The 13,105-nt window shown below is 34.9% G+C and overlaps 1 protein-coding gene across 1 annotated transcript; it reads right to left on the reverse strand.

Moving 5' to 3' along the window:
* Positions 1 to 2,856: 2,856 nt before the first annotated feature.
* On the reverse strand, positions 2,857 to 4,100 carry LOC311601745 (glyceraldehyde-3-phosphate dehydrogenase-like). Its single transcript, XM_084789433.1, has one exon. It carries the CDS (start codon positions 4,079 to 4,081, stop codon positions 3,080 to 3,082), a length of 1,002 nt encoding a protein of 333 aa, XP_084645559.1. The 5' UTR covers positions 4,082 to 4,100; the 3' UTR covers positions 2,857 to 3,079.
* Between the last annotated feature and the right edge of the window lie 9,005 nt (positions 4,101 to 13,105).

Below are 13,105 nucleotides of genomic sequence, written 5' to 3' on the forward strand. Positions count from 1 at the left end.
TTGAAAGTAATTTAAATAATGTAAAAATAACTAATTGTTCTAAATTTTGAATTTATAGTACTTGAAATTTTGAGTTGCATATATAGCAACTTCTGAAATATCTTGCCTTATTAATCATATCTTGCTGATGCAGGTTTCTGCAGGATGTTGATGGCATGAATTATTGTTTTATTATCTCTACCAGCTAATTAAACCCTTGTCTTGCATTTGACAGAATTTATTTCAATTGTATTATGAATATCTCAGAAGATGAGCAGATTTTACTTCATTTGTTTTATAATAATTACAATAGGTCAAGCTTTGTTAAAAATTGTAATAGAATAATTTTCATAACAAATGTTAACATACCGTATCATGGAAAGAAAAATAGACATTGATTTTAATGAACAATGTTCTTTTTTTTATAATTCTGTCTGACTATATTTTCTGGCCTTTGGGCCAACTCTGAAGATGTTTTGTGCTGTTTTGCCTATTTTGTACCAACTCTTAAGAGAAAGGACATGTTTAGTGCTACGTTGAATGCACTAAGGATTGTGCTTCCAAAAAATTCCTGGACAATTAAGTACCTATCAGAAATATCCTGATTCTTTCTGATTGTTGTTCAATCAAGTTGGTTATAGCATTAGGTTCAGATTGGTTATCCCTACTAGTTACTTAGATAAATATTATAAAATTTAATGTGGGTCCATTTGTCGTGGCATGAGTTTGTGATATGGCTGTCATACATTAGAATCCACGTATATGTTTCAAGATTATACTGCTTTTGACAAAAAGTTAGTTTTGCATCTATATTATGTAGATGTAATAATAATAAATAAAAATGACATGGCAAAGAAACTATACATTTACACAATGGAGTACTATTCAGCTATCAAACACAAGGACAACTTGAAATTTGCAGGCAAATGGATGGAAGTAGAAAACATCATCCTGAGTGAGGAAACTCAGACCCATAAAGGCACTCATGATCTATATACACTTATAAGTTGATATTAGCCAACATAGTAGTCCTCTGAGAAACCCCACCCAGTGGGGGTTCAGGACAGATGCTGGGACTTGCATCCATAGCTTGGGCAAAGAGCTGAGAATTATATGGAAGAGTGGGGGGATAGAAAGACCAGGTGGTGTCAGGAAGTACTCAGGGAGACCAAACAGGCAAATGGATCTGGACCCAGGGTGGCCTGCACAAACTGATGCACCAACCAAAGATAATGCATGCAGAGTACATAGACTCCTTATTCAGATATTGCTGATGGACAGCTCATTCTCCATGTGTGTGGGGAAGGGTGAAAGAAGGGTACTGCCTCTGACATGAACTCTGGTGCCTTCAATTTTAGACGCCCCAATCAGAGGTCTAGGGGAAGGGAATAGGGCAGAAGATGGAGGGTGGGAACTGGAAGTTAAGAGTGAGGGGATAACAATCAGGATGTAATGTGAATAAATTACAATAACTTTAAAAGTAATAAATTACTAGTGCAAATTAATTGACTAATTTTGTAGTTTAGTTAAAATAATTTAATTGCTTAAATATTTTTTGGAAGGTGCTAGGCTGCACTTTCTTCTTACTCAGGTAATAAATTTTACTCCTTCTCAAGTCTCTGACAAGATTATAGACTCAATAGTTATAGCTGTATAACTCAGCTTACTTGATTAGGTGTTAACTAGGGGTGGGTGGGGATGATAATAGAAGGGATCATATGGGGGAGAGGGATAGAAGTAGTGCTATGAGAGGGATGGAGGAAGGTAGTGCTGGGAGAGATGACTAAAGATAGAAGGAATGTGGACCCTAAAGTAGAAACCTAGTGCAAAGGAATCTCCCTGGATTCTATAGGGATGACCTTACAGAGGACCTCTAGTAATAGATGGGACAGAGTCTGAACTCTACATCTTTAGTAATCAGGCAAGGTTTCTAGTTTCCAGGATTGGAACACTAACTCAGCCACAAAACCTTTGACCTACAATCTGTTCTATTTGCAAGATGTGCTTGGGCAATGAGGGCTCAGAACCTTTGGGAGTGGCCAATGAATGAATGGTCTCATTTCAGGCCTATTCCACAAATGGAGACTTATACTCAACAGATATTTCCTGGATGATCAGGAACTGGATGCTAGATAGCCGGGAGACCAAGTTTAGAACCAAACACTATTGAAAAAGGAAAACAAATGAACAAAATTATTATTAATGGTGTTCTAATATTCTCGAAGACTTGTGCCTAGCCTAGTCAGCATCAGAAATAATTCTTCCAGCAGCTAAAGGGAACAGATACAGAGACCCAGGTTTGATGTGTCAAACAGATTGCTTCCCTCAGAGTTCAGTGAACCCCATAGAAAAGGGGGAGCAAGAAATTTGTGAGCCGGAAGGGTTAAGGACACCAGAAGAGCACTACACATGGAATTAACTAAGCAGAACTCATGGAAGATAACAGAGACTGAGGCTACAATCAAGAAGCCTGTATGAGTCTTGGCTAGGTCCTCTGCATGTATGTTATTATTGTTAGCTTTCATTTGTTTTGCTTTGTTTTTGTTTTTGTTTTCTTGCTGTTATTGTTTTGTGGTACTCCTGACAGGGTTTATGCCTGGTCTTATTATATCTTGTTGTCACTGATAGTCCTGCTCTTTTCTAGGGGAGAGCAATTGTGTGAAAGTGGAATTGGATGGTGGACATGGAGTCGTGGACAGAGGGGCTAATGCAGTAGGGATATATTGTATGAGATAATGTTTTTAAAATGAAGTGAATATGGTCTCTAGTATACAACCCTTGATCACTATATGAACATTACACAGTATAAAATGTGAACTAGACACACAATTCTAAGTTGAGATATATGGAAAATATTCCTTGTAAATTAATCAAAACTTTATTTTTTTATTTTTTTTGTAGGTGCAGTGAACTTTATTGATGGTATTCAAGAGAGTAGGGCTCCCTGGGCCCGTCCCATTATTCTGGGGTCTAAGATGGAGACTGTGAGGGGAGATACTCAGTGTCAGGGGCAGAGTTGGAACAGGGACTCCTCAGCAGCCGAGGGCCTCTCTCTCTCTCTCGTGTCCTTGCTGGGGTAGGGGGTGGGGTCCAGGGCTTCTTACTCCTTGGAGGCCATGTAGGCCATGAGGTCCACCACCCTGTTGCTGTAGCCAAATTCATTGTCATACCAGGAAATGAGCTTTACAAAGTTGTCATTGAGCGCAATGCCAGCCCCAGCATCAAAAATGGAAGAGTGGGAGTCGCTGTTGAAGTCGCAGGAGACAACCTGGTCCTCAGTGTAGCCCAGGATACCCTTCAGTGGACCCTCAGATGCCTGCTTTACCACCTTTTTGATGTCGTCATACTTGGCAGGTTTCTCCAGTCGGCATGTCAGATCCACGACGGACACGTTGGGCGTGGGAACACGGAAGGCCATGCCAGTGAGCTTCCCGTTCAGTTCTGGGATGACCTTGCCCACAGCCTTGGCAACACCAGTGGATGCAGGGATGATGTTCTGGGCAGCCCCACGGCCATCACGCCACAGCTTTCCAGAGGGCCCATCCACAGTCTTCTGGGTGGCAGTGATGGCATGGACTGTGGTCATGAGTCCTTCCACAATGCCAAAGTTGTCATGGATGACCTTGGCCAGGGGCACTAAGAAGTTGGTGGTGCAGGAAGCGTTGCTGACAATCTTGAGTGAGTTGTCATATTTCTCCTGGTTCATGCCCATCACAAACATGGGGGCATCAGCAGAAGGGGCAGAGATGATGACCCTTTTGGCTCCACCCTTCAAGTGTGCCCCGGCCTTGTCCATGGTAGTGAAGACACCAATGGACTCCACAACATAGTCCGCACCAGCATCAGCCCATTTGATGTTAGCGGGATCTCGCTCCTGGAAGATGGTGATGGCCTTCCCGTTGACGACAAGCTTCCCGTTCTCAGTCTTGACCGTGCCGCAGAACTTGCCGTGGGTAGAGTCATACTGGAACATGTAGACCATGTAGTTGAGGTCAATGAAGGGGTCATTGATGGCAACAATCTCCACTTTGCCAGACGTGAAGGCAGCCCTGTTAACCAGGCGCCCAATACGGCCAAATCCGTTTACTCCGACCTTCACCATCTTGTCAAGGGACGAGGCTGGCACTGCACGAAAAGATGCGGCTGTCTCTGGAACAGGGAGGAGCAGAGACTCAAAACTTTAAATATCAAGACTTTCTAATGTGTAACGCACTTAATGTTTTCAATGGGGACATATTCATTGGTATCATTTAATATTGGAATATGGCTATCATTACCTCAGGGATTAATGGTACGGAAACTTTAAAAGGTAAAGCCTACTCCTTAGGTGATTGGAAATGTTATACTCAGAAGAATATTGACAGCTTTCTATAGAATTCTGAGCTTTTGTAAAAGTGATTTACTAGGATAGATTGAGAATGATCAAATTCTAATGTTGCTTTCTCCTTTATGATTTGTTACCTACCCTTGGCATTCAATGGTGATCTACCATGATATATTTGATGTATTCCCATGAGTTGAGGTGATGATAATGCCATATCCTTCAGTCACCAGAAGCTTAACCTAAATCAGTTTTTTGTTTCAAACTTTTCTGTTATAGAAACAGCATATTAGAGACCCAAACCAGAATTTTTAAGTCAATTGAATAATTTTAATAAAGGGCCCAAAAGAAGCCCACCTTGATCATAATGACTATCAAAAAAAAAAAAAAACAAAAACAATGAGGACTAGGGAATGAAATAAATCCTTATGAACTGCTGTTGGAAATGCCAGTTACTGGACATATTCTGTAAATCAGTATGGAAGTTCCTAAAAGTCTAAAAAATGTCATATAATACAGCCATTCATCTGTGCATACAAAAGAAAGAATCTGTCAGAATAGCACAGAAATATCTGATAGCCAATTTTTAGACAAAATTGATAATATTGAAGTTATAAAATTAGCCTATATCTACATCAGCAAATGAAAATAAAAAGCAAATATGGATTTTATGCAAAATAGAATCTAATTTGATGGTTAATAAGATTAAAACCAGCTACTTTTCAATAATATGATGAATTTGGATATCATCATGTAAATAAAACTATAAAAAGTAAGAAAGACAGAGTTAGAGACAGGCAGAGTGAGACAGAGAGATAAATAGAGGTACAGAGAGACAGGAAGAGATAGTCAGAGAGATGGAGAGAGAAACACAAAGACAGACATAGAGGGAGACACTGTCAAAGAGACAGACAAACAGACAGAAGAGCTATAGCAACTGGAAGACAGAAGGGAACAAGCAAGTGAAGCTAGTTTAAGAGGAATATGAATAGTATTTATAGAGGTTGAATAAATATTACCAAAATATTTAACATACATGTATGAAAATGATAATGATAAATGAAATGCATCATTTTATATAAGCAATATACACTAAATTCCAGTCTGTAACAATTATTTTGTTATAGTAATGTCAAATGGAAAAAATATCACCATATCACAGACTTTTCTTTTGTTCAACATAAAATTCCAGACTCTATGATTTCTAGATAAAAATACAGAAGAAAATCTATTTTTTTTTTGTCAAAAAGGCTTATAAGCAATGACATTCCTATAAAAACAAGCACCATTGACAAGGCATTGGTTTTGAATTTCATTCTCTAACAAAATGAACCAGCAAGCATAATTAGGATATTCTTGAGCATGAACTATATGGAGACCCTCAGCCTCTTTTTTTGTGCCAGAAAAATAAGTGAGTTTTAATGAACACAATAGAAGTAATTGATCAAAACACCACAAACAAAACATGACATATATGCATAGCAAAATGTTGAAAAAATAAAATGAACAAACCAAAATAGCTCGAGGTAGCCAAAGTTGAGATAATTAAGGAAGTAAAATAAAGGAGATTTTAACATGGTGTATTAAAATCTTATGTGTCTGTACTTAAACAAACATATTTGTAAATAATAGATGGAAAAGAAAATAGAAATCTATCATAAGATTAATTCAGAGTACCTACTAAAGATACTGCTCCTTTAAGAAGGTGTAAGTAAACCTCAAACCTGATAGCATAGATTTGGCTTTCTATCAGTGTGAATGTTGTTTTTATTTTCTCAGAGGAAGGAATTAAATGAGAGCCATACCCAAGTTGTACAAATAAGTGAATTGGGTAGTATCCAGAGTGTTTCTTTCTCTGTCTACTTTCCCTATGCCTAGACCTGGAAGCTTCTAGCCTCTGGACAGTCTATTCTTCTGTAAGAATGCATCTAAAAGCTTTAGCTTCTAGCCTCTGTTTGATAACTTAGGCCTAGAATGTTTACAACTTCAGAGAAACACTTCTGAATAAGCTCACCATTTTAAATTCTTTCAAAACTCTGACTGGCTGATTCAACTCACCTATTCTGGCTAAAACTCCTCTCCAAAATGAATGATTCAATCCATATTTTCTCAGCTTCTCGCTGAATTGCTCTGCTTGAAAAAACTGCCACTGAACTCCATGAAGTGAATTGCACTGAAAGCATGAACAGACCAACCTGAACAAAACTGCACAAACTCAACTGAAATGCACTGAACTCAACTCTGCTCTACTGTTTCCACTATCAAACTATCCTTCTCTCTCTGTCTTTCTCTCTGTCTCACTCTCTCTCTGTCTCTCTGTCTCTGCCTCTGTCTCTGTCTTTGTCTGTCTGTCTGTCTGTCTCTCTCTTTCTCTCTCTCTCTCTCTCTCTCTCTCTCTCTCTCTCTCTCTCTCTCTCTCTCTGCACTGCTCTTAAGTAGCCTGTCTGTTCTTATGAGAGTTGGGTGTATACTATCTGTCATTCATTTTGCCAATTTTTCTCTGATTCATCACTTTGTTTCCCGTTCAATTAGACTTCATTGTTTGGGATGAAAGGAATGTGCTGAAGCATATTTAATTTCCAGTTGTTTACTAAGAGCATGTTGGTATCCCATCTAGATCACACAGACCTAGGTCTTTGAATGTGATCATTTACCAGAGCAGCCATGATTCTGGATTCAAATTCCTCTATGTATCAAGACAAAAAATACCTTTTTAATAGAGAAAAATAATAAATACTTCAGCCAGTTGACCAAAATTTATGAAGGATAGGTCATGATTATAGCACATAACTTTGACATGTGATTTAAAAGGCACCATGTCTTATGGCATTAACTCCACAGCATAACAACTTGATAAAAGACAGGTTCTCCACTAAAGAAACTTTCTATAAAATATTTAATCAATGTATTGTAAAAACAAAACCAAGGACATTCTGTAAAGCTATTTAAGGGTGAAAGGGCCCAGTAAATAAGAAAGACATCAAGAAAACAATTAAGAAAAATCTTAATATAAGCTTTTGTTATTAATAACAACAAGTGATGTCAAGTTAAAACATCAGATTGTGGTTAATACTCATTGCCAATTGTGTTTGTTATAAATTCCTAGGAATATAGGAGAGTCCAACTTTGACTATATCTGGGCAAATAAATTAGAGATATTGACTTTCAATGTGGTCAGATCATTCTATATACTAGTAGCATTGGTAGAATAAAAGCAGGTGAAATGGAAAAATTAAATACAATCTCTCTCTGTCTTTCCATCTCTCCATCTCTCCATCTTTCTGTCTCTCACTCTCTCTGTTTCTTTCTCCCTACTCCTCTCTCTGTGTGTCTGTCTCTTTCTGTGTGTGTCCATCTCCCTTCCTCCATTCTCTCTCATGTCATTCTTCTTCCTAGCCACCATAATAAGTGCTATACTCCTTATTACTACCACTACCACAGGGAGATGAAACCTTTGACTCTATGTACCAAAGTAACACCTGTCTCTTGGAAAAGATAACATCATTTCTCATAGAATATCTTCATATGTAGTAGAAGCACAGACACAAATAAACATACATAATACACATTCAATTGTTATTATATCATGAATTTCCTTGAGAGTTTTGCATTTTTATGATTAATAATATACTCACCTGTCAAACTCCTTTTTTTAACATGTCTACAGTAGTCTTTAATTTTTAATTTTGGTGTCAAAAGAAGTGAAAATGTCTTAAATTTTAAAAATACTTCATTCACAATCAAAAAATAAAACCAATTCACTTTGTCTTCATTCAAACTATTTTGGACCAGATTTATTGCCTTCTCCATTATTTATAGGAATCTTCATTACACTAACAATAAGTTCCTAATAAGACCTCTTATATTCAATATTTGAACAAAAATATTAGTTGAACATTTCAACTAAAGTTGAGAAATAATTAATGATTTATACTTTTTAGTGAAACAGAGGACATCTATATAACTGAAGACATTCAAAATAATTTGTACATTTATTTTACTGTATTTTGTTTATTGTAGCTAAATAATTCCATGTTCTACATAATTGACTTAGTAATACCCTAATAGTTTATAAGTCACATCTCTCAAGTTTTTCTTCCTCCTTAAGAAAATTAAGTTCAGTCAATGCATATAGAATAACAAAAACTCTTGAACTAAAACCTGCCTTTTAATTCCCTGATCAGTGCATTTTCATTTATTCCATCATGAGCATTTTGTAAGCAATATAAAATATCTTTTGCCAAAAATAGGCCATCTGTTAATTGAAATTATGTCTATAAGAAAAGAACATTATTCAGTTGTTCATATTCAATGTATCAATCTGAATTTTGAATTAATATTCTTTTCATGTGAATTTACAAGTGAATTTTCAAAGGCTTAAAATATTATAGTTAAGTTTAATAGGATCTTATCAGTCTCTAAAGAGGACGTTGGGTAGGTATTTTTCAACTCACTATGTTTAACAATAAGCACTTTTTATTTGGGTAGGTGTTTTTAAACTCACCATGTTTAACAATAAGCACTTTGTATGCAGTAGACTAAAATATTAGCATGAACTTACATAATGATTGTTTCTATTTTTCTACCATTCATGCTGTTTTGGAATTTTTAAGCTTCCCTCAATGATGGGGCTCTGATATGTCAAATATTACAGGGTGATTAATATTGAAGGAGGCTACACAAAGTCATAATTTTAAATTGTAAGCATATTGATAAAAACTGTAAAATAAATAGTAATTTATATGTATGTTTTCTTAAACTTTATGTATTCTAATATATATGCATATATATAATGAAAACAGATAGATGATTATAACTTTAAAAATACCTTTGCCACTATTACCTGTACAACTTAGAAAATATTTTCTTCTTTAAAAGAACTATTTCAATTTAGCATATGAATTAAATCCAATTCCTTCAAAGATGACGCCTCTTATTAACATAAATAATTAAATTAAAAAATATGATGTGATTTAAAACCTACTTCATTTTCCTCATGTTTGCTTTAGGAATTGCTAATGAATGCTTTATTCCATCAAGAGAGACTACATACTCATAGATGCAGTTATATAGAAATGAAAATCCAAAGATAAGGTATGATAGTGACATTTGAGAATGAAATTAGGTATAGAGCCAAGGATTGAATCAATTTCTTTTGGAGATTGAAGTTTTCATTTACAGATATAGGAAGTTTTATGATATTTTACATGGATAAAACTCCCATGTGATTCTGAATCCCTAGCCTTATATCTCATTTCCTGCCAATAGGATCTCAAACTCTTGAGAATTGCATTTAAATTACATGTATAGTTAACTAAATCCACAGCTTTGGTTTGCTTGTCTGTACATTATAAATAGAATATAATTAACAAAAATTTATAAATATTTAATCAATTGTGAATATACACAGTTCTCAGAATCTATCTTGACATTTTATGCACATTATTTCCATTTCAATTTTTCTATGTTTTTATCCAGATAAAGCTTTCAAAAAATTAATGATTGGAGCAAAATATATGTTTTGAGGAAAAAGAAACATTTATATTAAAAAGCTTTCATTTGCCTCAACTCTGCCATTAGTGACAACTACGTTAGTGAGCCAAAACAAACCAAAAAAGTTAGAAATTCTTCTACCTGAGAGATCATGCAATATTGTTATTGACTGTTTCAGTTACAAATTAGCAACATTTGAGTTAAAGAAACAACATTTTAAGATAGTAAAACCAGTTTATAATGTCATATGAAAAGACTATATATATGCATATATATAGTATGTATAGCATGAATGGTTAGGCACAGTCTGCTAGAATTACTTACATTGCTAATGTTTTGTGTGTTTAATGATATGCTGTTAATTTTTCTTCTTTTGTTTTGCACATTAATTGGATCTTGACTGTACTCTAATAATAAAAAAATGAAGAGAAATATTACAATGTAACAGATTGATTATATTGTTATTGATTTTTCCTGGGATGTAAAAGTTACTCTGTCCTATTAAACAAAAGGGGAAGTCAATACTCAGGTTGAAAAGGAAGTTCAGTGTTCAGTGTTGCAAATGAATTTTCTTTTTTAACACATAGATTAGAAATTATAATAGAAATCATTTGAATGCTTGGTCACAATTATTGGAAAACATACAAAGCAGTATTGGCTTGCCAACTACTAAAATACCAAATACCAAATGTTTTTATTTATTTCAATAGAAAATTATTCCAGAATGGAAGTAAAGAGTGATAATATTTTATATTAACCTTTTAGCTGCTTTTTAACATTCTGTGAAGAGAAAGAGTTATATTACATTAACACACTTTCGTCAATTGTGACTTGTGACTGACTAGAAAGCTTTAAAGAAAAATAAATTTCTCAGACATAGTGTTTAGGGGCAGGCATGTTTTTCAATAATTTGGCATGATAATTGCATCAGTGTTGAATCTTTTTGTTTCTATTCACTGAATAGTCCAAAATATTCACATAGGCATTCCATAGATGAAACTTTTTGAATAATTTATGGTTCTATCATAAAGCGGTGAAAAATTTTAATTCCTCAGCTCTTTTTTCTTAGATAATAGATATAAGTTATACAAAAGATGTCAAACATTCATTTTTTCAAGCTTCTTCAAAATTAAATGCTAAACATAAAATGAACTTAGGTCCTGAGTACATTTTAGATAATCCTACATTGCTTCTACTGGACTAAATAATTACCTTAGATTAAATCATATTAACATAATGGATATATATTAACGATACAATTTTATCACATTCTTTATAGCATTTGAGAAGGCATTTTCCTTTTAGATTTTGCTAGGATTACGATAATATCTTATTGTGATTTGGTTCTGCTTCTTATTAATAAGGAGTAATGGAAAGCAGCTTTCTTATTTGTGCATCTGCCTTCTGTATATCCTTTTTTATAAAATGCCTCTAAATTAATTGTTAATTGTATCTTCTTTTTTATAAAGTAATGAGTTCATTTTAATCATTTGTAGGAAGATGAGTGTCTCAAAGAGATCTACACTATTGAAGTCAATATGCACAGATCAACACCAAAAGTATCAGGCACTCAAAAAAAAAAAAAAAAAGCTGAAGCAAAGAAGAATGTCTCCTAAGGCATGGATAACTCATAAAAAATATACATCAGAAAACTACTTCTATTCAGCATATAGAGATCCACAATACCAGAATTCCACCTGAGTGAGTTTATGACCTTGGAGAAGAACAAAACTTTGGGGGGCAATTTAATAGAACTCTGCTACTCCAATGATCCCTGTGAGAACACAGAGCCTCTTTCTTCAGTGAATGATTAATTAAGGCCTATAATATATATAACTGAGAGTGATATTAGACTAGGGTTCTATATTAGTAAAAAGACATAAATGTGTTTAAAAAAAATAGAACAAATGCTAACTCTCCATACACCTTCAAAACTGTGATATTCAAGGTACTTATCTTGATAATATTTTTTTCTCCATTTAAGGTTGTAATGTACTATAATGAATAACTTGGTAAGATCATATTCTAAGACTATGGTTTGAATGTTTAATGATACCAGTGGTCTATGATATAAAGACTCAATTCATATAATAATACTACCTGGAGGTAGAGATTTGTAAAAGAACTACATGCCCTGGAAAGTAACTGTGGAAATTCATCCTGCTACCAGACCAGAAGTCACAGCCTGTTCCCCAAAAGCAAGATTTTCTACTTATCACCCATAAGCCAATTATAACAGTCAATTTAATAGTAATAATATCACCTCTTCCTCAACCACAAGCAATGATTGACAAAAATCAAGTAGGTGTCCCAAAGTTTTTCTCCTCTATCTCTTTCTGCTTCCCAAGACACAGTCTGTCAGTCTCATCCCTAGTCCTTCAAGAAAACACCAGCTGCAACCTCCTTTCCTCATGTTCACATCTCCTATAGATTCCATAGCCCATCTTTTCCTAACATCCCACAACATTCGTTGCTATCTTTAAGCCCACAGTTCAAGCAGACACCTCATTCTAAAACATAGGCTATGCACTCTAGAAAACCAGACCTTTTAAAATTCCATCTGACTTCACAATGGAAATTGTAAATACAGAAGTGTCTGTGCAGGTGTGCTGAAAATTCGAAAAACTAGAGATTTCATGCAAAACTTCTATACCCAGCGAAATTTCTATCACAATGAAAGGAGAAAATAAAATATTACATGATAAAGTCAAATTTAACTTGTTATAAAAGAAGATTATAAATCCTGCCCTATAGAAAGTGCCAGAAAGTAAACGTCAACCTGAAGAATTTGAAAAAATGGAAATAAATAATCTCGCATCAGCAAAACAAAAAGAAGGAAAATACTAACACACTACCACCACCAAGAACAACAACAACAACAGAAATACAAATACACAAAGAAGTAAAGCATACACACACCCACCAATATCACCACCACCACCAGCAACAACAACAATAACAACACTGCTATCTCCACCAACACTTCTACCTCCAATAATCACACATTGTATCTTGGTCTCTATGTGCACAAGCATATGAGGAAACAACAAAATATTTCAATGAAGACTTGGTAAACCTGTTAAAAAGCATCATAACAGATCAAGCCTAAACTTGTATGTGGGACATGACGAAGGAGCCCTCAAACTATAAAGCATCCAAGAAATTCTTCAAGTCTTATTTGCATTCTTTAAGCATACCTTAGATATTGTTATTATATTTCCTTTCTAAGAGCAATGGCTAACAGAACAAACCATGCCACATAATGAGATAGAAACCCTGGATCTTTTCAGCCTTTGGTGGAGCTTACCAATA

The sequence above is a fragment of the Acomys minous genome (assembly GCF_964271855.1).
Source record: "Acomys minous genome assembly, chromosome: 7".
In the NCBI taxonomy this organism is placed as follows: domain Eukaryota; kingdom Metazoa; phylum Chordata; class Mammalia; order Rodentia; family Muridae; genus Acomys; species Acomys minous.

Bases quoted from the DNA above. Each gene is read 5' to 3' on its own strand.
- LOC311601745 (XM_084789433.1), bottom strand. From the start codon at position 4,081: ATGGTGAAGGTCGGAGTAAACGGATTTGGCCGTATTGGGCGCCTGGTT.